This window comes from Takifugu rubripes, chromosome 12 (assembly GCF_901000725.2).
Source record: "Takifugu rubripes chromosome 12, fTakRub1.2, whole genome shotgun sequence".
In the NCBI taxonomy this organism is placed as follows: domain Eukaryota; kingdom Metazoa; phylum Chordata; class Actinopteri; order Tetraodontiformes; family Tetraodontidae; genus Takifugu; species Takifugu rubripes.
Genome location: NC_042296.1, coordinates 6,744,511 through 6,769,304, shown reverse-complemented (window position 1 = coordinate 6,769,304; position 24,794 = coordinate 6,744,511). Strand labels below are relative to the sequence as shown.

General features: G+C 47.9%; 1 protein-coding gene across 1 annotated transcript in view; it reads left to right on the top strand.

The window, feature by feature from the left end:
* Positions 1-17,522: 17,522 nt before the first annotated feature.
* The window catches only part of arid1ab (AT-rich interactive domain 1Ab), a 32,909-nt gene continuing 25,637 nt past the window's right edge, over positions 17,523-24,794 (top strand). The window contains exon 1 of the mRNA XM_029845341.1: positions 17,523-18,843. Coding sequence (XP_029701201.1) covers positions 17,944-18,843 — 900 coding nt within the window. The 5' untranslated portion in view covers positions 17,523-17,943. The remainder of the gene's footprint in view (positions 18,844-24,794) is intronic.

Genomic DNA, 24,794 nt, shown 5'->3' with positions numbered 1-24,794 from the left:
GCTGTCCTGGGAACAGCCGACCTGGACGGGCAGACAGCCGCAGCTTTGATGGCGAGGCCCCTTTGTAGTCGTCCTGGAGATGGCCTGTTAGTCAGTAAAAGTCGGGGCTAAATGGCTCCCTAACAGGAAGCAGTTTACACGGTGACGCTCAACCTGCCTCTGCCTCCCATTGTCCCCAGCCCCATGTCCCACTTCATTACCATTTCCATAAGAAAGGAGCAGTAATTGCCCCTTTTCTTCTGCTGCCCCTTCATCTTCAAGTGGCTCTTTTTTCTTCACCCCCTTCCTTCTCCTCCTGCTCGATCCCTCGTTCTCTGGAAAACCTGTCACACCTTCGAAACGGCCAATTTTTTAAAGTCTTCTTTCGCTTGTGAGGCGTCATCCGTCCTCTTTATCCGACGTTCGGAGAGAGGACGCGGCACTCTCGCGACCTTTGACCCCACCTGACACAGGCGATTCAGCAAGAAAAACAGGAAGTTAAAGGGGAAAAGCTCCATACGGTCAGAAAGACGTGGCGAAACGGCAGCGAGCAGCCGACACGGGCTCATTTAAGCTGCGCGGGAAAGGTGCTCGGAATCAACGTGGCTTTCACGCCGTCGCAGCTCCGCCAGCCTCACTTTGAACTTCCGAGGGCCGTGGGGGTGGGGGGGGATACTGGGCCGGGTCTATGCGGAGGGAACGACCGCTCACCTCTGCGCGTCGCTAATCCGCATCCGTACGCGTCAGCTGCAGCCCGGGATGCAAACGTGTTGGCTCACGCGTGCGCCCGGCGGGACGTTCCGCTGATCCCGCCCCCGCCGCTGCTTCCTTTGACGTCAGCTTACGTGGATTTGTGCCAGGCGGAGGTGTTCAGAGCCCGCATTGGGTTCCTGTCTCACCGGTTTCCTGAGGCCCTCCATGGGAAGGCAGCAGGTAGAGGAGCGGGGGGGGGGGGTCCTGCTGCCCCCCCCCCCCCCCACCGTGAGCCTGGGCCTGTTTAATCATGGCCCCATGTGGACCCCCGACAAAAGACCCAGGCCAGAATCACCGTCTGCCCCTTTGTTGCTGGGAGCCAGCGGGTGGCGAGGTGCCTGCAGGTTCGGCCGCCACAGCAGCTTTATTTGCTTTGGAGACGCTTTATCCCAGGTGACCACGAGGGAAGCGTGTTCCTCACATGATCAACTACACGACATCCGCACACGCAGTCAGTCCATGGATGACCAGCCGTCAGAGGGGGCGGAGCCTGTTTCTGTGAATAAAGCGCGCGTGCTAGCTTGTTTCTCTGTATTAAATGTAGCTGCAAAAACAAACCTCCGTGCTTGAAGTGATCGTGGATCCAAAAACGATTTCAGTCTCACGTGGATCATGAAGGTTTCACACTCGCCAACATCTTCTGCCAACGTCGCGATGCGTTCACGGGTTCAGAACCGAGCCACCTGATAGAAAAAGCAATGTGTTGCCATGGCGACACATCCAACAGGACTGGATGGTGGAGTAACTGATGAGTATTGAGCACCTTCATCCATGAGCCCCGCCCCCTTTATTTGATCATTTCTGACGAAAGGTCAAACGCTGTTTCTGATTTTTGAGGAAAATTAGATTTCCAAAAGACACCAAATAAACCAAATTATATGAACAAATATGACATGAACAAAAATACAATTTCCAATGATTGTGTTCAAGACTTTTATGCATCGTTTAGTAATGTGGATTTAATTGACATAATTAAAATGACCGTGTTGGAGTCACTGTCGAGTCTTTAAACGAGGCGCGGTCGCCCCCTGGTGGTTACTGTGGGTATGGCATCAACGTGTGAGACGGGGATAGAACCAATAAACCCTCTGACTGAGAATCCCAAACACAGAATAACACAGAATAAAGCAGGATTCCTGGGGAGGGACGACAGGAGCAGCGTTTGTGGCCTGGGTTTTATGCCCTGACTCAGACTGTCCACCTGGTGGATTTAAGGCTGCATGCAGTGAAAACGTGATGTTTTATTCAGGAGGAACTGGGCCAACAATAAAGCTGCAGTCGGGCTTCTGCCGATCAGTAAACACATCGTGTGCAACAGCTTCCTGTAAACCGGGTTTAATCCGAGCGCTGGTGCCCGTTTTCACTTGCTTCTCATCACACTTGGTGGAAGTCATGTGTTCGCATCCCTGCTGGCGCCCCTCCTCTCTCTCCCCTTCCAACATTGGCTCGCCTGCCAGACCAGATGCCTCGTGAGTTACCGGGGTTTCCTGCGTCAGAGGTAATTGAATTGGGCCCCAGCGAGCGGCGGAGGGGATCTGCCACACATCCCGGCCCAGTTGGCTCCTCTGTGGCATGAAAAGCCATTTTCTCGCCAGCGCTGAATGCCAAGGGGTCCGCTCCTCGCAGCCTTTCCCATCCACCGCACGGCCTCAGCAGGGCCGCTTCAGTGGGGCCGCTCCTCAGGGGCCCCCGGCACTGATGGGGAAATGAGCAACTGCCCCCTGACCCAGTCTGGACGCCCTATGTGGGGCAGATCTGCCGTATCACACAGGAAATGCTAACGTTAGCATTGCTTTAGTGTTACTAATGTTGCTGTGTCATGGAGTCCTCCCACACAGGTGCCTGTGGCTAACAGCAGTTAGCATTAGCGGCTAACTTGACTGTTGTGTGTTGGATCAGCAGATCTTTCATCCAATGTGCCGGTAAAAACAATATTTTTTCCCCGAACCGTGGCTCTGGCTGTCCTCCTTGGCCCACTGCACTTATTTATTTTTAGCCCCGGCCTCAATGAGGCCGATTAAACTTCCAGGATTGACAATTTTATGCTGCCAAATTAAAAGAACTCTCTAAATTAGCAAGATAATTGCACGCAATCTCCCTTTAATGGGCCTGTCAGTGATTACAGGGAGGCTGGCGGCGGCCTGGGGGGAGGGGGGGCAGCAGAAATGAAACGTCAATCATAAATGAGTAAATTAGAGCGAGGGGCTTATTGTCAGAGAGGATCAGTTCCGAAGCTGCAGCCTCTCTGACAATGAGAAAGAGAAAGTGATGAAGAGCAGATTATGAACTGGTGACGAGCGCCAAGAATTTCTGTCCATTTCTCAGTATTCGAGGCAGAATTCTCTGTAGATTTATAGCAACTTTTGCTTTAAATTCACTCGCAGATCCCAGTTAGAGCATTAAAATTAAGGTCTTTTGCTTCTGAGACCCAAATTTAGTAGCAATTTGTCCAAAAACTGTCCAAAACGTCTGAGTTTTGGCCTTAACTGGTCATTTCTTGAGTTGTCCTCGTCAGTATTGCTGAACCTAAGCAGGGAACTAATATTTATCAATCCCACAATGCAACACAGGCCAAGTTAGAGGTACACTTAGCTAAATTTGGTATCGTGTTTGCAAGTCTGTTCGGTAGCTTCGTAGCTGGAGCTAGCTAATAATTAACAAGTTACCATTAACTTTAATAATGAAATTACAATTTCTTGATGAGCATCTTTGCATTCGAGTTTGAGCTGCTAACTGGTGCTCAGTGGATCCAGCCAAAACAACACACACACTTGTGTGAATCAAGTCAGAGTTCCTTCAGTCGGACAATTCATTTGTCTGCTAGCTTGTTAGCCAGGAGGGAGGCGGAGATGGATCACGTGTCAATAAATCATCAGAGGCCCGGCTCTACATGCCTGCAGCAATGAGTTAAACAAGGAGAGCGGTCCTTGAGGCAATTTCCTAAGTGGCACTTCATCCCCGTCCCCTTCTACACCTCCTTCCTCCTCCTTCTCCACCTCCTTCAGGAGGCTTCTGATTGTGAAGAGGCAGAAAGACGATCTGGCGACAGAGGGAGGACGGTCGGAGACACCCGCCGCTGTCGCTCAGCTAAAATTATCCCATGAGGCAGAGATCTGGAGGACTTCATTTCCTTGTTCATAATTAAACTCCTCAACCTTAATCTGACCCAGTCCTTCTCCTGCTGCAGCTCTTTATTGAGCCAGACTTATTAGAGGATCAGAATCCGTCTTTCACTCCAGCAGCCAAGTGCAGGTCGCCCCCGTTATTACTATCATCATTAGTTTTGCAATATAGCATGTGGAGACGATCATGTGTAGGAGCGGTCTGTGATTTCACGCAGGGTTCAGGAGAAGATACGGAGAAGGGACCAACTGTTTGGGGTCAAGTCCCCCTGGCTCAGAATGCTCAGGTCATTCCTGCTCAGGTTTAGCATATCCTGGCTTAAAGCACCTTCTAAAAGTGCCCACTTCATTGTGGGTGAGCGTGACCAGGCCCTGATCTGGGCTACAATAACATGCAAATCTTTTCTGATGGTTTTGTGTACAGCAGACGTGAGTAGTAGCAGGATGCAAATAAAGAACAATCATTCAAATATGAGGCGTTCTGGTTTCAGCTCTGCCGGGTGATGAACTGTTATTTTTCCTCTACAGGATTCTTGTATAAATCATATTTTGGAGTAAAAATAAATGACTTCAGAGCTACAGGAGAACTTCTGACCTGCACTGGTTCCTCGGCAGGTCACAGGGAACGCTGGAGGACCTGGCGAAAACCCATACGGGACCTGGGAGAACATGTGAACCAGTTGGTGGGTCATTTTGGCACCATCACCATCTGCGCCGTCTCAACGCCGACGTGCCCCCCCCCCCCCCCCCCCCCTTCCCCAGAGAAGGTGCTGATAAAACCAAACAAAAGCCTTTTGCGCTTATCACCCTGCAATGCGGCTGTCCTAACGCTAGGTGGCGGCCTGAACCAGCCCTCTTCTCGTCCTCCTTCCGCCTTTTTTTCCCACACTCTTCCACCCACTGCTGATTTAATTGCTGGCATGAGAGAGGGATCTATTTGTTCTCTGCTCTCCTGGTGGACTGAGAGGGATGCACTCTTGTTTTGCTGTCAAAGCGCTTTCAATCATCAAAAATAGCCCAAAGAGGGAAATGCTAAAATGGTCTGAAGGCGTCGTCACCGAGGCAGAGGCCTGGCCTGGGGAGATGGGAATGAAAGGGGCAGAGAGGTAATCGGGCACTTTCAAAGAAACCCTGGAAGAACTCCTAGATTTGTCCACATCTGACTCTTTTTCCTTCGCTTGAACGTTCTAAAATTGCAGCAATCCTGCGAGTTTTTGTTCACCTCGATCTAGCCAAGGAGAAAGGTTCCCACCCTATTAAAAACAACAGGGCTAATCATGGCTGAGTGTGAGCCTTGCCCTCAGAGTCCTACAATCATCAAATGTGCGCACCTAAATCTGGGGCACCTGTCAGGGTGACGCTCCGGGATTGTTGGCAGCCTCTTTATTTTCCCACAGAATGCAAATAAGTCGCCTTTCTCTCAGAGCGAAGTCGCGTCAAGACGTCGTGATCGCGGTGTAAAATCAAGCACATGCGACAGTTTCGAGATGTTGCTAATGCGACCCAGCCGACCAGTAGTTATGCTATTCTGTTCACATCTAACTACCAGGACCAGGTACCCTTGGTATTGTCAGGATGAGGGTTAGCTGGCAGGCATCGCCGAGAAAAACAAAAGTTGGCGGGTCCTTTATCCCGCCGAACATTTAGCGCAGCCACGCCCCTTATCCGGCTGATTTAGTGTGAGCCCGGGCGTGTGTCTTGGGCCGGGCTACATGGCTTTAGCCAGGATGGAGAATGGGATACAAGCTTGGCTCCATACAAAAGCCCCCTGCGCTGGGGTCGCCGTGGCGATCTTCTGACCTCTCTGTCTCAATGGGCATTGTGTCGCCTCGTGGACCGCAGGGTAAAACAATAAATATAGGTTTAACAGGCGTGAACGGGATGGAGGAAGCTGAAGGGGAGCACAAGAAAGCGAGGCTGCAGTCTGAGCCAAGAGGCCTTGGCCCCCGCGTGCCAGGGGTCAAGGACAGCAGGGGTTAGAGGTCAGTGACGTGTCAAGACCCACTCACCTGAATGCCGTTTTTGGCCTTGGCCTGAAGCTTAATCCTCTGATTTCCCTGGCTGGTTTAGCTTAGCTGAATTGTCTAAAGTCTTTTGGTTGGACTTGAATATTGAGGCATGTCCGGCATTCAAGGGGATTAGTACACTTTGACCTGCTTTAGAGTCACAGCAAACAATAGCATCCGCTTTGTCGTCCAGTTGTCATCTTAATGTTTTAAGCATCCACCTTTGTTGAGGTTTTTCTTTGAAGATCTGAGCGGGCGACGTTGACCCGCCGTTGGGTGACCCCGTTCTTCAATGCAGTCTACTTTTTTTCTCTGTGATTCCAGGTCACAATAAAAAAATCTTCCGCTGGATTCCGGGATTAGTCTCTCTTTGTTAAATTAATTCACCTTCGCCGTGGATGCAGAACAGATGGCTGCCTCGTCCGTGACTCAACTTTAGCGTCGCTGCCCGGCCGTCTCCCTTCAAATCAAACCAAAGACCGTGAAGCGGCACTTGGAGACGCGTCGGAATCTGGTTTGAGCGACGACACCACCAGATCCTGCTCAGTAATTAATACGTGGTTAAATGTTTCAACACCAACTTACAGTTTAAATGTCAGTTGAGGGAAACGCTGACTGCATGAATAAATTAAACCTGATATTTGGATCACAAGGCTAAGTCTAAGTTTTTGTGGTTATGTGGTTATTTTCTGATAGGGGTATATTTCAGCATTCTAACACACACGAGCAGTTATTCTGTTGTGTTGATGGCTGTGCTGAGCACAGGCAGGAAACTTAATGTGAGCTTTCTAATGGAACATGAACTCCAGCGGTTGCTGAGGGACTGCTTGTTTTATAGGGCTTTTCCACTCTCTCTCTCCACTCTCTCTCTATGTCTCTCTGCCTCTCGCGCTCATCAAGTCAAGGCGGGAGTTTACAGGAACAGCAGGCAGGCAGGGCCTTGTCACACCGCGGAGCAACACAGGAATGTATTGTATGCGTTAGAAAGACAGGACAGCTGGGGCGAAATAGTGCGCCAACTTCCCCAAACCTGTCTTTGATGCGCGGAAAGGCACGGTATTCACTCTCCCGTGAGAAAAGGGTAACAATTTTGTGTTACACTTTGATTTAGGCGACGCGCCGCGGCGCGTCAGGCGTGGTTTGCTGCTGTAAAACAAGAGTCACACACACGCACACACAAGTGAGCCGCGGAGGAATCCTTAAGGTTGCCAGTAAGTGCCGCGGCACTGAAAGCACACACAGTAAATTGAGGCTTCGGCTTTGGAGAAAACCCGGAATGGATTTTGATTTTAATCTCAGGCAAAAGCACATTTTAAAAAGATTAGAAACGAATTCGTTTGAAAATCCATGATTGACATAATCTATTTACCTATTTCGTAGTCTGGGATGGCTCACATTTAAAGTTTAATAGCTGTTTTTAGCCTCTGTTTGCTCATGAAGTGTGCATGGATTGGAGGGAGCGGTTGCTGTACTATGACCTCTATCTAGACTTGACTATCTGTGGCAAAACCGTGACAGACACCAGCAACACAGACAGGGAGGGGAACTGGTTGTACTGGTGGTCTGTAACATGGGACACTCTTATGGCCTACTCAAGGTCAGCAAGCAGTCCTCAAAATGCACTCTGAGCATTCAGCACGCAGCACCAGGGTGGACATTTTGAAATGTCGCAAGGAAAGCTTAGCTTGGCTTTAGCATTCATCAAGTCTATAAAGTTTATTCCTACTTAAAAGCATCAATTTGCTGTGGTGTGATAAAGCATTTTCTAGGCACAGATGCGTCCTTTAAAATCAGTTAAAATATTTAATTGTGACACGACTGACGATCAAAGTTTATAGGAAATAGATTTTTAAAGGGTCACAATTCAAAAGCGAAATGTTTAAGAGTATAAAGATATAATATATAATATACAGTCATATTTTAAATCAGCTGTAATATTCTCAACATGGTTGTTGTGTTTTTGTTCACTTTTTGTGTGTTGTATTTACATTCCTCATGTTAACAGAGTGAAAAGACAAAATTCCAAAACTTATTTTTAATATGTTTATCACTCAACGCATGAAATGCCTATGCAGACCCAAAAAGGTCCACGGAACAATCCTTGTCATCAATTCTTGCCATTTGCATTCAAAACACTAGATGTCGCCAAATCTAACATGCTGTCCATTTAAGGTGCTTTTTAAAGATAATAAACGCACAAATCTTTGTCTTTGCGTGCTCTAGAAAAGTTCTTTAAGGCTTTGATTGGTGAGTTTGCTCGAAATAATCAGCTTTACCTGCAGCGCCAGCTACACAATTTGTTGAACAATGTTGAAGGGCAGAGCTATGCAACCACACGCATGTTTAGATCTACTGTATCTAGACTGTGGCCCTCATCCTGTGCAATCTCTCCAGTCTGTCTGCCCTGGAATGCTGCCACTGACAGCGATTTTTCCCTGGAACAACGGGGAATTATTTGGAAAAGGGTGGCAAAATCAACACGCCGTCTGTTGATTATCCCCCCGCTACTCTGGGTCCTTTGGATCCGCCGTGTGTTCAATGCATCAAAGACCCGTCAGAGACTGTCGGCCTAAAGGGAGGCGATGCTCGGTTTAATCAAACATTTGGGCGCCTCTGTGTTCAGGGTCAGGAGCCACCGTCTCAAAGAAATCACCTATAGAGAAAAACAGTGGGGGAACATTTCCCATTTTGGTGCGACCACGTTTCAGATCTGCGCTACATCAGGGTTGCGAGAGGACGTTTGGGTCCGCTTTAAAGCACGGATGAGGCCGCACCTGACTTTTGTGATCACATGTAGTGTGCAACACACGTGACGTCTGATGGATCAGGAGGAAATGTCTCTGCCGTGGCCTCTGAGCACATTTCTCCCCAATAATACCCCTTTTCCACCCAGGCCCTTTCTTAACTGTCACGTCTGGTTGACACAAAGTGCTGCCACACAGATGGGGGGGTTCACCCATCCCCTGAAAAGCCCAGCTGTCAGCAGTTACATAATAGCAGAGCCTTGTCGGGTTTGCCGGACTGCTTTGTGAGCCTGTCACCGAATGTGATTGCGGCTGAGATTAAGCGGCGGCTGAGAAGCCACGGTTAAAGGGGTTCCTACCTGGTCTCCAGCAGACACAGAAGAACAAACACAGCCTGAGGTTTTGGAGGACCCTTTAATGTGGCTCGGCACGAACTCGCTCCCTTTTTCATGCCGTGTTTTGGGTTTGATGCGCAGGGTGTTTTATTCCACGTGTGAGAAAAAAGGCAGCTCGGCGGGCCGCTGTCGACCGCAGCCGCGATCAATAAGTGCTTATGAAATATCATCTAGCATAATGAATTCACCCAAAAGAAAAAAATCCCAGTATGGGACCATGAAATAGTGGATTTGGAGGGGGGGGGGGGGGGGGGGGGGGGTAAACAGGTTTGAGGTGGGGTGGCCAGTTTGTTGTGGGCCTGATTTCCCCAGGGCTTGAGTTATTCATTCAGTATATTATAGCGGCGTGTATCTAAAGAAAGGCAGAATTTGCTTCAGTCATTCCCTGAGACCATATGGTTCATCCCAGGACCGGCTAACGTGCGTTCCTTTTAGGAATCTCTTGTTGGCGCCTGTTATGTGACATGCTTGTCCTGGTACCACAGTTGTGACGAAGCTTAAAGCATCAAAGACGTGTGAATTCGACTGAGTTTGGGTTCAGGCCACAGTTTAGCATTTTATTGATTGTTTTTTTTTTTGTCCTGGTTTTTGGCCCCAAAATTCAAACGATCGCACTGTGAAATTGGTCTTTAGGGGCCGTCTTTATGACTCCGCTCCCTCCTCTCCTGATCTCCGTCTCCCTCTTCCTGCCGGTCCAGACCAGCTTTTTCCTCCCTCCGCTGCTTATACGAGAGGCAAGCCTTACATTAAATCTGTGTTTCTGCATAACCGGCCTTGTATGTTTTTTTCCTCCCTGCAGTCTGCTGGGCCTTCTTCTGCCTCGCTCATCTTTCCCTGCAGTTGAATAGCGCGAGGTGAGCCCACCGCTGCCTCGCTATCAGCACTTTGTGTGTGCGGCTCGCATTCTTCCAGCACAAAACAGCAAATAAACAGTGTGGCAACGAGAAGAGGGGGATGGGGGGGGGGTGATGTGTTCACCCCAACAGAGCCATTTTAAAACTGTGGCTATGGAAACCCCTCTGTCTTTTACCCCCTTAATATGTGTTTACGTTGCTGGGTTTGACGGACAGATAAAGGCTCACTTGGGGAAGAGGCTCTTTTAAAATGCATTGTCTTCCGCACCTCCTCCCTCCTTTTTTATTTCTCTCAAAATAGGCCTTTCTGGCAGGTTAAGATGAGGCAGAATAAATTACTTTGGCTATATTCTGCCCCCTCTTTCCCCACCGTCTTGAGCCATACAGTTCCAGGATAGAAATTGCTCTCCTTGGTGCCTGAAATTAAATGTTGCCAATAGTCCCTGACTGTGTTCCTGGAGGCCTTTTTATTGGAACCGTCTCGGTGAGCATACGTGGCGCCTGAGCCCATCAAGTGGGGGCATCGGAAATCTCTTCATTTTGGCTAAAATCCTTCAGAGGGAACCTTTAGAGCTCGTCCAGTTGTGCTTTCGGTATAAAAGTGAATGAGCCGTAAGTCCAGAGTTGTTCATTGATGTGACTAATCCATACGCTAAAAACTGCCGCTATTGATTTTTGCTATTAAAAGTCAACCATAGGAGCGACGGCGCGGACTGCGGTCGCAGTATTCTGTACTTTGGCTGTGGGTCTCTCGATTCCCGAACCCCTCGTCTCACGGAAAGGCTTTTTAATGAATCACTTTCGGTTTGTTTCTGCAACCTAATGCTAAATTGCGTTCGGGCCAGTTGTCTGGAGGAGGCAAGCCATACTACGGAGACACATGCCAAACAAAACCCTTGGTTGGCACTATGATGTGGGCACGGTGCCTTTGCCAGCCTTCGCTCTGCAGCGCCCGTGCCAGCCTTTTATAAATGCCCTATTTGGCAAGAGCCTTGCCCAGCAGTGTCTCTTAAGGTTCTGGTTCAAATACCCCCTTCAAATGTGAACCCCATCCAAATCCTAAACGGTCCAAATTACGCGTTCCAAATTGTAAGCTCTCATATCATATTCAGAGAAAACCGTGGATTATGTTTTATCAACTCGACTGGCGGCAGATGGAGGGAACTGAAAAGTCGTATGCGCAGCCTCGTTTTTCTTGATTGTGGCGCGTTCGGGTAGGTTTTTGTTCGTTAATCTCCCGCTTGCTCTTCCTGCAGGAATGTAAAAGGTGGCATCTGTGGCACATCCTCTGACACAGCTGAATGTTCTCTCATTCAATGCAAAGATCCAACCCTCCCCCCTTCCACAACTCCACCCTCTGGCCCGGTATCATCCCTATCCCCTAAGTTGCCTTGCAGCCATCATCAGCACCTGAAGAACACACACAAACCTCAGGGTCTCCTTATCTTACAGACTTCCCACAGAGCCAAGATAAAGTTTTGTTTTCACAGTATAACACCCCCCCCCCCTAGCAAAAGGTTGATCCTGAAGGGTGCTGCCCCACGTGGAGACAATTCCCATCAAAACAGAGGGGCCTGTGTCGTTGGTGGTGCCTTACCTCGGAGCCTGGCCGCCCCACCGAACTGACAGCTGTCATATTCCCGTTAACATGCAACACAACCAGTCCGAGTTTTCCTGAAGCTCCAAAGTTTACGTGGCAAAGCTTATTTGGAATCCTCGGACGGCCGCTGATTTCATTTACCTCCCTCAACAAGGACTCCGCCACCAATTTCAAACCGAACCGCTAACGCAAATGCAAATACATCCCGGCCCCCCCTTTCATCCCTTTTTTTCTTCTTTCAATTTCATTTTAGCATTGCCCTTTGTAAGTTAAGGCACTCATGCTTGAAACAGCGTAAACATCAGCTCCCATAAGAGTGGAGAGTTCAGGCGCAACAAAAGGCGCATCTGTAAACAGCCAGCTAAAAGAGTGGGACAAGAAAATGATTCAGCTGGTAACAGCTGAAATACATCCAATTTCAATACGCCAGAAGATTGGTCTCTTGAGCGTCTGAGTGTCCCGGGGAGTGAATCACATCAGCCGTTTTTCAATATAATGCTTTGTATCAACATATGATATTGCGCACAGATGATGGGTTCTCCATAAAAATGCTCCTCTGGTTTCTGCACGGACTCCATTTTCTGCTCGGAATCACTAGAGCCGTAATTTATTTATTAATTTTGCCCACATCCATTCGTTCACGTCAAATTAATCTTTCCCGGCTGCCGTAGTTCATATTGACGTCTGCTCTCCTACAGGTAGCCTGTTCAGTAGGACTTCTACGTGTCGATCAGTGCCGTCTCTCCGCCCAGCAGCTCTCCGTATCTGCATCACTGTTGGTGCATTTCAAAATAAAAGCAGGGTGTTTCAAAAGGGTATTAATAAATCAGCATTTTAGGGTCGATTTGCACATGCAGGATCGTGAATCTCCTTTTAAAGAGGGCATTTTAGCTCCCGCTTTTATTTTGAAATGTTCATGTAGTCACTGATGACTAGCTCATGATCATCTGTGTAGGAAAATGACACTTTAGTCGTTATTAAATCATCATAAAGGACACAAGGGTTGTTGTACTGAGTAGCTCCATTTTCATGAGCTTGGCATTGCTAGCCTCGGAGAGAACACATCCAACCAGAAAGGAGATTTTGGCATATTTGTGCAGTGATTTTTTTGAGTTCATAAGCTCTTTTATAGATTAAAAATCATATGTTGATTTGTCCCACTCAATCATTTGCAACCAGCTAACTTCCTAAAATGACTTGAATTAGGTCCCAGAAAGCTCTCCCCATTTCTCATTGTGCTCACTCTTTATTGTGTTGTATGATACGCAATCATAAGATCAGGAAAAACACATGAAATGACTCCTTTGTATGGGGGCTACCAATTTTCTAGCTTGCTGGTTAACTCTTAGCTTATCATGCGTAAATTTCCGGTGCGGTTATGTGCAATTGTTGGCCTATTGTAGGAGTGGTGTATGATTTAGAGATCTTTATTTCAGCTGAGAGGTTATTTTCAAAGACGAGGGTGCTAACACACTTAGCTTCATGACATGACTGAGCTGCTTCCAGTATGCCGGTACACTCACGAGGGCTCTCTTACCATCGAGACGATTCTCTACACGATTCCTTTTGTATCTCCTCTGAAAGAACCAGCAGTTTTTCTGTCCTTGCTGCGTGGACACTGTAATTTTGAAAGCTCTTAACCTTCATAGCTTTGTTGAGATCAGGGGTCCGTCCTTTACTTCAACATCAGAAAATTGAGTGTTTACAATTCAACGCTGCTGCTTGCCGCATTTTTTCTTCTCTGAACTCGGCAGCAGATTATCACACAAAAGAATAGATACAGGTGTCCTGGAGGTGCCTGGATGTGTCCAGTTGGTTTTGTTTGAATGGCCGTCCTGAAGCTTGAGACGAGGACACGAGGAACAACTGAGAGAACCTTAGCTCTCACGTTGAGGGGGGATTGTGGAATCTTGTAATTTTTGACTTTTAGAGGAAACCACAGGCATCATTTTAGTGCACGTTCCTTATTACGGAGGTGCTTGTGAAGCTGCGTGTGTGTGTGTGTGGGTCAGGTGTACATTTAAACAGCAGGTTTGACGCTCTAGCACGCACGCACGCATCGTCTGGGAATAAGCCGGATGCCCGCTGCACTCCGCAAAGTGGCACTTCCTTCCTCTACACACTCCAGACTATGTTTGGAACTACTGCCTGGCAACCATTTGGACAGGGCCCAACAGTGTGTGTGTTGTTATTTGTGTGTGGCCTGGACTACGTGGGATTATGGCTGATATTTGTCCCAGGTATGCAATAATGATGGACTCCCCACGGCCATACATTCTCAGCGTGTACATTACCTCGCCACGCAGGTGGGCGTGTACGGTGCATCTGCATGAGTGCATCTGCATCCCAGAATCGAGCTCCATTCTCGTTAGGAAATTCCACGCCGCGTTACTGGGTCGTCTTGGTGACTGTGTGGCTCCATTCCCAGACTAGATCCCGAGGGATTAAAGTAATAGAAAAATCTAATGAGCGATCAGTCATCGGTTAACGAGACCGACGCCTTCAACTGTTCAAAGCTGAGATTAACCAAAGAAAATCCAAACCTTACACAAATTAATATTACATATTGTAGCTTTTATGCTAGTTTTATATGCTCGAGCAAGTTTATCCAACTTTTCGCTTTAGCTTTTATTAGTTATTTCCATAAATAAACACGTGAGATCAGTTTGATCGTGATTACTCGAACAAAAAGAGGCGGCTGGAGGAAATCCAAGCTGCTGCCTTGGTGATGGCCAGGGAAGGTGACGGTGATGTATCACGGTCATCCTCGTGGTGAGGCGGTGGCGGGTGGGGGGCACAAGTAAACACTCTTAAATCATGGTCCTGAGACAGATCGGAGGTGTGTGTGTGTGTTTGTGTGTGTGTGTAGGGGGGTCCAGATACCCCTCTGCCTATCCAGAGCCAGGGTAACGGAGTCCGGGCCAGGCTCCAACAACTCCTGGTTATTTTGTGAATCACTTTTTAATTTTAAAGATATAATTGGTCTGGTAGCTCACCATGTCATTACGTCCTGAAAGTTCTGGTTCTTTTTCGAGCTAGCTGCTAGCTGCTTTAAATGTGAAGACTTTATGGTGCTGTTCAGCAACCTCATTTGGGTTGTTGCTCAGAGGCGAAACAAGTCAAGCAACTAGTTACACCTTAGAACTGTTTGGACGGGGGTGGGGTGGTGGGGTTACAGAAGGATAATGCCCCTGTCATACCTGTGTGAGACCTTCTTTGTTTGCAGGTGGAATGCTAACAGTTTACTTCAAATCAAAAGTTCTGATTTTAAGCTTCTTCAAACCTGGGTCAAGCTCTGCTGCTCATTTTATTCTGCGTGAAGAAGGTTTTTTGGTACTTGGTGCTGAGCTTGTCCAGACAGGCGGAGATACATTTTAGAGCACACCGCATCCTTGTAAAACAAGTCGCATAAATAAATGCATGGCACTTAGCTGCACAGGAGGTCTTTAGCATCATGTTGTTGCTCTCCCACTGAGATTTACCATATGATCTCTGTGTTTTGACTCACTTTGCAGGTTGCAATGAAGCCACAGAGGCGGCTGAATGGCAGATAAATGTTTTTCAAGGTGAGAGCTGAAAATACAGCACAGTTTTGAAGCCCGCTTCTAAAATAAGAGCAGAGGAAACAGAGCATAGAAAGCAGGTTGCTGCCTTTTTAACACAGAGAATAAAGACTGCACCCCATACTAATAAACAGCAAGTTTATGCTAAAAAGAAAAAGCAGCTCCCTCCCTCCCCCCTCAAAGCCTGCTATACTCACACACACACACACACGCACACGCACCTCCCTTAGCCTATATAAGCAGACGGCAGCTGAGCTGACCCCCTCCACCCTGCATATACTCCCCTTTATTAAACACACAAAAGCTGTATTTGCCGTCCCAAAATACACGTGGACAGTTTTGTTGGTTAAACTTCAAGTAAATGGGGATCTCTTTTTTTTCTCCACAACGGCAGACTGAGCAATGGAGGGAAAAAAAAGCCCCGCATTGTGGAGAGAAAGGGCTGAGCAGAGCTGCTGCTGCTCCCATCCCCCACATCCACATAGCAAAGTTCTACTGCTTTTGCAAGCGGCGCTGCTGCGTTCACGGACCCCAACGAAAGCTCGCTCACGAACCATGTCGCATCGTTGAGAGCGCTTTCTGGGCGAAGAAGGCGCTCTTTTACCCCGTTACATACCTTTATTTTCTCAACGGCCTTTTGGCGTGATTTGCGTGCCCCACGGACTTTGTTTAAGAAATTTACGACCATGTTTAATACGTTATTAGCCAATAAACATGAGTCAAAACACCCTTTAAGAGCTATGTTGGTGATTCTGTTTCCTCCACTTTCATAACACGTTTTCAGTTGACAACAGAGCTCTGCACACTGCATTTATTTGCCCTTTATTAAACTGACGCTCGTGATAATGTTAAACAAATCAACTATATCTATAGATACACAGCTCATAAATTACCCCCTCTTACTTTTGATTTGTTTACATAGCGTTGGCACAAAGTTAGTGGCACTAAAGCAACAAATATCCTCCTCTTTCTTCTTATTTTGCGCGGTAAGCTAAGAGGTTCTGGCGGCGATTTTAAAAATTCCGACATTCCGTAAAGGTAGCATGAAAGCTGCTGCTAAGAGAGCGAAAAGCAGAGAGCACGAGAAAGGGGGTGGGGAGAGAGAGAGTGGTAGAGAGACATAGAGTGTCTCTTGCCGTTAATTGCACAGGGCAACTTTAGACTCTCGCCAAATCTCTTCTCGTTCTCGAGCGTGATGCCGTGAGATTTTGAATTTTTCAGACAGATGCCGCGCGAGGCGCTAAAATTTCAGCAGCCCCTAATTGTCACTTTTTCTGACTGTTTAAGATTGTGGCTGTTTCTCCTTTTGTATCTTCACTTCCTGTTCTGTGGTTGGCTCAGTCCATCCCCCAACCTTCCTTCTTTTTCTGTCCTCTCTCCCTTTCTTTCTGTCTCGATGACTCTCGCACACACAGGCTATGATTTCATGCAATCATCTATACTCTCCTCCTCTGAACTCACCTTGCTCATTTGCTGTTTTGGACACAGCATTAGCCTTATGGAGTCACTCACCTACATCCATTTGTCCACTCTGCTAGCAGAAATCTCTTTTGTTCCAGTCCTTTAATGAGCTAATAAGATAAATGCACACATGAAAGCAACAAAGAGCAACACAGGCTTGTGCATAAAGCAATTTCTGTCATCAGAATGGTTGAATAGTTATGGTTGACTTCAAGAGACCGTAATATGGTAATTGGAGGGGCATTTTAATTGTTTAATGCCATAAAATTGTGGACACAATGTCTGCAGTTTAGCAGCGTAAGAGGGCAGCTTTGTATATCAGTTATATTTGAAACCTGTTTGATGTAAAATAAGTTCATTGTTAAGGCCAGTGATGTGCAGCCATTCAAACTGAGATGTATCAATTAGCATTTTATGGTAACTTCAATCAGGATACACACTAGTAAAGTGTCTGCAAATAAAATAAAGTAAACAAATAAAGAAAATGGATGCTGAATGTTTTATTAGTGAGGATATTTGACATAGATTTACATTTCTAATAAGTAGAACATATGGTGGCATAGCTGTCAGAATGTTCGAAACTGTTACACGTAAATGCATGTAAAGAAACACTTCGCTAGAGCGCACGTTACTAATGCATACGACTGACATGTTTTTCTTATATATCTTTTTTTAACATTAGTGTCTGTCAGTCAAGCCTGTTAATGACAATGGTCCAAAGTGGATTAGTGCTTAAAGACTAGTTGATATCCACAGAACTGCGCGTCATATTTGCATCAATGTACATTTATATGCGCCTAAAGAAAGTAAAACACATCCAGTAGCCTCAAAATGTTTTTCGCAAAACATTTCCTACCTTTAGCCAACAACTAATTAGCAACACAATTAGCTAACACACTAACACTTGAACATGTCGACATGTGAAGTTTGAAAAAAATAAAAATTAAATGTAAAATGAGGCAGTTTTGGGGTGGCATAAACAACGTTGGTGTAGTCGAGTGAGCGCTCCGGATCCAGTTTTCACGGCGGAGTCCAGTCCGTGTTTTGATTTTCTCGCGACAGGTCGGTAAGATGGCTGTGTCTCGCGGAGCCTCGTGCTGGTTTGGTTGATTTCTAGCTCGCGCTCTCGTTCTGTAACAGAACCCCCCCTCTCAAACACATACACACGCACACATACACACACTCACATTTGTGTCGGAGAAATACATTTTTCCGGCTCTGTATTTATATATTTTTCTTCCGCAAACTTTCCTCTCTCCGTTTTAACTTTAAACGGAGTCGCGGTGGATTACCGGATACCGGTCCGGGCGGAGGGCAAAGGGGGAATGAACCGGAACAACGGGTACGTTCTTCTAATAAATATAATTGTATTTATATTCAATGTTTTTTCGGAGTTTGACCGTGAGTGAGTCGCCGTGCTGAGAGAGAGAGGTACAGAGAGAGTGGGGGAGAGAGAGAGGGATATCATGGCCGCTCAAGTCGCTAGCGTCGCCACTCTCAACACTAGCCCGCCATCCGAACTCAAAAAGCCGGACCGGGACTCGCAGGAGGAGTCGGTACCGGGAGAGAAACAGCATGAAAATAAGGAACCGGGACCTGACGGCGGATCTCCGGGCCAGAAAGAGCTGCAGGACGGGACCGATGCTGGAAATGCTGGGGGAGGAGGGGATCCTGATATGAAGAACGGCAACGGGAATTTGTCCAGGGTAAATAATAATAGCAGTATTCAGAATGATTCAGGCGGGCCCGAAGGGAATAACCATCCCGGTATGGGACACCACCACCCGGGCCCCTTTCCTCCACCTCCTTACGGTTACAACCAGCACTACAACCGGGCCCCTTTTCATCAACATGGCGGACAACAAAGCCCTGGCATGGCAGCTGCATCGGGGCCGGGCATGATGGACCCTTACCCCCCTAATTCACACGAACACGGCTACCCCAACCATTACAACAACTACAGCCCGTACCCGAACAGGACTTCTTACCAGGGCCAAGGTTACGGGGCCATGAATTCCCCGCGTAACAACCAGCCTCCGGCGGCTGGGGGGCAGCCAGGCAAGCAACAGCCAGCAGGAGGAACCACGGCTATGGCTGCCTCTTACAATAATCAGAGGTTTAATATGGGAACCCAACAACCTACGTCTACGCCAACTTTGAATCAGCTTTTGACATCACCCAGCTCTGCCAGGAGCTACCCGAATTACCCCCAAGGAGACTATAACAATCAGGAAGGGGCCAATAAGGGAGCAGGAGACATGGGCAGCAGTCAGTATGGTGGGGTCCATCCGGGTTGGCAACAAAGGACCCACCATCCGCCTCCTATGAGCCCGGGAAACACTGGACAGCCTCCCAACAGAAACCAGGTAAACTTCATTTACTTCTCGGACACACTTTGATTGAGTTTAAGTCACTCGGCGGCTCCTCGGAGCCACCGTGGAGTTGTATTTTGCATTGGCCCAGCCATTGTCTATGTAGCAAGAGCTCTAAAATGGCTGCCTCTGTTTCTCCCAACACCACCCCCTGCATTAGTGTTTAGACAGAGAAACGAGCCGCGCATTCTGCTGGAAACTACTTCGCGAGCCGCCGCCGATGGCGTGCGTCCCCGCCGGGTGCGGGGCGGGAGTTTGGCTGAGTAGAGCCCGAGTTTGCGGGGGACAAAAGTGCGGGTGCTCGCAGAGGGAGATAAGGTCACATTTCCTTGCACTGCCTCCGCGTCCCCGTCGCAGATCTGCCCGCCGCCGCCTGCTCCGGCTCCTGCCGGCGAGCCGCGCCGCTCCCGGCGGCCGCTGCGCCGCCGTTACCCGCTATCGGAGTTTGCGTGAACGGCTGTCAGCGCTGCGAAGGCGATGCAAATGACGGAGAGCCGTTAAAGGACATTTGCATAATCAGGAAAAGCCCCCCCACCCCCGTTTGTTAAAAATAAATAAATCAAAAAAACCCAGCGAGGAGCGAGGTTAGCGTCTCCACACCCCGCAAAGTGCGCGAAATCGGGCCCGCAAAAAGTGTTCTGGCGCGACGAACGCTGATTGATTCTGCTGCGGTTCGGTTCGATCCGACGGGGTTTTTTTTCTCCTTTTTTTTTTTTTTGAACCTCTCCCCCCCTCCCCACTCGCTCCCCGCTTCTTCCCGCATGTGCCGATCCGCAAACGCGGCTCCGCCGGTCGGAGTTGGCAAAGTGCGGATTTGCCTTTGCTTTGGGATTTGAATTATGGAGGTAAAATGCTGCTGTCAGAGCCAGGAGACAGTTGGTCTTAGGTTGACATGCGAGCAGGGATCTGATTGGCTGCGCGGCCCTCCGCTCTCGGCCATTTATAATTGCATCTAATGGAAGGCTGCAGGAAAACAGCCCCCCCTGCATGCTCAGAGCCACCACGGCGTGCAGATGTGACAGCCAGGCTGCATTTCATTTCATCCATCTAGAATAAAATAAAAATCTTAAAATAGCTGCGTGCATTTCTTTTTTTTCTCTCTTTTTTTTTCTTTGCAGCGTCGCCTGTGACGTAAACAGAATAATGTTGCATTTATTTTTTTTTTGGTTCGTCTTTTCTTTGCATCCATTTGCATGAAGACTTCTGGTTTGTTTGTGTATTTTAAGCTCTCCCCTGACTTTTGCTTCTTCTTCTTTAGCGCGCGAGCGCTCGCCGTGCCGGGTGTTAGCCCAGCTTGGGGTTATGGTACAGCAGAATAGGTGTGGTCGCGCGGCGTCCATGTGTCGGTTTGTTGTGTTTACAACTCAAGGTGTCAGCCAAGTGTCACCACAGGATTTATGTTTTCCTCCAGGTTTACAGGAGCGTGAGAGTAATTTGTGTCACGCTGGCAGCAGAACTGCATGAACGACGTTAGCTTTCATCTCCGCTGATAACTGCAACAGAGCTTATGCTACAGCTAACGCTGGGCCTGATTGTTATCTGGGGGTTGCTGTGTAGGTTTGGAGCTGATGTTTCAAAAAGCCGAGGGAGGCTGTGGGAAACTTTTGCGCGCATCGACTTCATTTTAGCTGCAGCGTTTTGTCATTAGCATGTGTAGATAGCATCCCAGCTAGTGTGTGTCTGTCGTTTGTTTGGGCTGTTTGACATAAATGGCGGCAGAGTTCAGCGGCAATAAGTTAGAAATGACCAGAGGTGGGCTAATTCACAAAATAGCATCATCTTGGCCGTGTACATTTTGCAGAGTAGACTATTTCTCTCAAATAAAGTAGCTAGCTAGCTCACAGAGATGAGACATAAACGGCGGCGTTTTGCTATGATGAAAGTTTTCAGCGTTCTGCGGTAAACATCCCAAAAACCGAAGATTGATGGACGTTTGTGGTCGTAGCATTGAAGGTGCAGGCAGGGAAACTTGTGTGCTAGTTTGCCGGCGTGGAGCTAAAGTGGCTAGCAGTGTTCAGCTGGTACTTTTGTGACTTAAACGCTGACACGGGTCACGTGCGCGCTATGCATCAGCGTTATTTTGAGGGGAGACGTCACATTCGAACTGTTTATGTGGGAAATTCTGGATTTGGCCTTTTCGTCTTCTCTTCCTGTTCGACGTCCAGTTTTTAAGCACCTTTCACTGCCTCCGTTACTGACATTTGTGACCACCTCGGAGCGGTTGAGGTCAGATTCCTACGGGTTAAGATGCACCTAAACGCACCATGGTGACTGGCAGAGGTGAGAAAAGGCCTCTGTCTACAGTTCCGTTTAGTTCCTGCAGGGATCCAAATGTGTCCCCACTCTGGGATTAAAGTGGTGACCTTGAAACAGCTGATTAAGTTTATTTATTTTACTGTTTTTAAGTGTCTAATAGAGCAGTGGGAAGGAATCACTGCTGCTGTGGAATTTATGGGATAGAAGCTGCTGCAGGTGAGGATTCATAATCCAGGTGAGGCTGTGCTGAAGAGCACACAGACCTCAGGTCAGTAGGCTCAGGAGAGCCACCTCCGTGCTAACCGTTAGCCAGCGCAGCCTGCTAGCCGCCTTCGTGTTTATGCTAAAATTGGTACCTTATTGTGAGTATTCGTGTGGTTTTAAACTCCGGAGTGCGTTTTTAACCATGAAATCGCCTGTTAGCTGGAGGACATCAGTGGCTAAATGAACATTTATCACCGTGTTGATTTCCTCCCCCCCAACAGAGGCATAATTATCTTATTATCACATGGCTGTGATCAGTGGATGAGGTCGATTTAGCTTTTTCCAGATGAAAATTTATGGGTCTTTAATTTTGAGTCTCACAAGTTCTTGGGAGTTTTAGTATGCGTCAGTTCAAAGGTGGTGGGGATGAACTCACCATTCTGGGCCTGACGTACAGCTTTGGTGCTGCTGATTTATTACAGGAAGGTATAATATTGACGCTCGTTTTAACATATAGAAGGCTGAAACTGTGGCAGGTCGTTGGAGCCGGGGCCGGAAACCATTTCAGATTAAAAACAGATTCCAAATTAGTCATTTTTAGCTGCTTTATTCTGATATAAATCAAAGAAATCCGACACTTTTATCAAAACATTAGAGTGTGATTTTTTTGGGGGGGGGGGGGTATAAATGGAAGGCACGCAGCAGTAATTTACAACTGTTGTGATTAATAATCGCAGCCATGATGGTGGTTAAACTTCCTGCAGGAGAGTTCATCCATCACATTTGGACACTTTTGTTGTTTACCTTTACAAGACGGAGTAAACAGGCAGATTAATCCACAAAGTGCTGCTGCAGGACTATTTAAGTCTGGAATCTTGTTTTTAAGGTCCACTGAATGAAAAGCAGCTTCTACTTTATGGTCATTTTAAGACAACAACCTCAGGTTTTGTTGCTTTTATGGGATTGAAGAGTCTTTTCAAACCACTTAAATATGACCCCCCCCCCCACTTTCTTGTAGTTTTAAGCTGTTTTTCAACAGTGAGAGTCATTTCTAAGAAAACGTACAGAATCACAACCAGCTACTGGTGGGTCTGTGGTTGGGGGGGGGGGGGAGGGGGCTGATAGGAGGAAGTTCAGTCGGGCTCTGGAGTCTGCAGTGCTGAGTAATGATTCTCCCCAGGCCACATGGACGGCCTGTGTGAGTAGATGGAGAGTGTGCACGTGAGGGAGAAACGGTGTCAGCGGGACCCGGGGGAGTGGTGGTGGTGGTGGTGGGGGTGGGGGGTGTTTTGTGAATGATCTTCGTCTGCCTCTGACAGCTGTGTGTATGTGTGTGAGTGCATCGTCGGGAGTCGCTCTGACCTCCTCTTTCTCCACCTGTCATTGACATCCCGCCTTTTGGAAGGCTACGGGCTAGCATGGGCTAGCTAATACTGCAGCCTGCAGTCACCTCAGACACATTTGAAGCAAAATCGTGTAAATGTGATTGAGTTTTTGTCTGGATTGTTGTCTTTCAGGACCTCCGAGGATCTTGTTTGATTCCATCTTGTTTGATTATTGCAGATTTGTTCCAGATTAAAGTCAATATTCTGGATTCTCTATATATAAGCTATACATTCTCGCCACTCTTTCACTGCTGCCCCAGCCCACTTTGGAATGTAAAGCTAATTCATTTCCTTTGACATTTACCTCCCAAAATGTTCTAGATTAGCATAGTAATGTGGTTCCGCGACGCCGCAGACTTGATTTAAATGACGTATGATGTGTGTGTTTACGGGATAAACTGGCCTCAATTTTGCATTGGAGGTGTTGTTGGTGCTTCAGTTTGGGGGCAGAATTAATCGACGCGCAGGAGAATAAATGTGTCCTCCTGTCAGAGGTCAACGCACATATTACCCGATAATTTTTAAGCGTTCTGTTATTTCTAGCTTGACTCAGGAAATAGATGTTAGCCATTTTTATTGTTGGCTAACCCGCTTTATTTGTTTTTGTTGTGTATTCACATGGACCAGCGCCATCGGAGGCCTGTCTGGGGCACCGTTAGCAGACGCATTGTTTTGTTTTGATTTGATCAGCTTATGGTTAAAATAATATAAATAGAGCATCTGTCGGTCAGCAAAGTCACGCAGGCAAAAGCCGCAGCAGAAAGGCCCTTTAATGTTGTTTTGTCTGGGTGCTGCTGCTCTGTGGTAGCTGTTGTGCACATCAGTGCAGTCTGGTGCACGATGCTGCTAATGGCTCTGGTGAATTTGGGAATTTCAAACAATCCCGCGACGCTAACGAGCATGCTAGCACCACTAGATGTGACGCAGTCAGAGTATGCTACTACCATGCTACTATTCTTTAAAATGAAACCTTTTTTTAATTTAAGTGTGAACCGGACTGAACTCCGGCCGAGCGTGTTTAAATCCGACGGTGTGTTTTCTGACGTCACCGTGGGAGTAGCGTCTCCAACCGTGAGAAGGCCGGTGTCCCGGCCAGGTTCTTAAGTGGCTTTGCCTCCTTCCTCAGTCTGGGTATTTTTGGAATCGTAGTGAGTAACACTCATCGTAAAGGCTCCTCCAGGATGCCAGCGGCCCTCCGGACTAACAACCCTCCTCGGTACCGCGGTAAAATGGTGTAACCGATACTGCCGTGTTTCCCGCCCAATGTCGGCCGGGAATGCTCTTCCACCGCCGCGTCAGGTGGCTCATCTCGGAGCGGCTCGGCCCCAATGATGGCTTGTGTAACCCGAGCGCCGCTGCCATTCTTGGGCTTTAAATAAGTCCGGCTGCCATTCATCACGCCGTGTCAGTGGTGCGTGACGGTAAACACTCCAGAGGTGAATTGCTGCGTCCGTGAGCTGTCGGCGTGGAGCAAAAATCAAGAGTTTCCCATCAGGCCAAGAGGTGGCGCATGCTCAGCGATGGCTGCCAGTGTGAGATGGTCAAGCGTTAGCTGCTGGAAAGGATCCTGATGTGGTGAGAGAGCGCGTGGCCTTATAAAGAAGCGTTTTCACCCCCCCTTAGTGCCCCCTCTAAAGAGCAAAAGTGAGCCAGGGGTCTGCTCTCTCCTGCTCTCTTTCTCCAGCTCCTGTTGGAGTTGAAGGACGTGTAGGGTGCTTGCTATCTTGCTAGTAATCTGAAAGGCTGCTACGTGTTTTTTGGTGGACTTCCTGATGTGTGTGTGGAGGTCATTGTATCTTGTCTGCCCCCAGTGGCCGGCTGCAGTCTCAAGAATGGGCGATTTTGCCCCAGACTCGACACAGATCTCCTTATTTTGGTGTTTTCCGAGGGTGCCGCAGCACGCGCTGGTGTTAGAAATCACATAATTAAGGGTGTCAACAGTTTATTCCTGTGGTTGCTTCCTTCCGCCTCACTTGTAGTGTGAACGTAAATCCAGAATAACGGCCGCCGGATTCATCACCTTCACCGTTATGGTGATAAACATCTGGTCGGTCTTGTAGCGTTTCACGCGGCGGCCGCTAGCCTCGCTCATTTCATTCA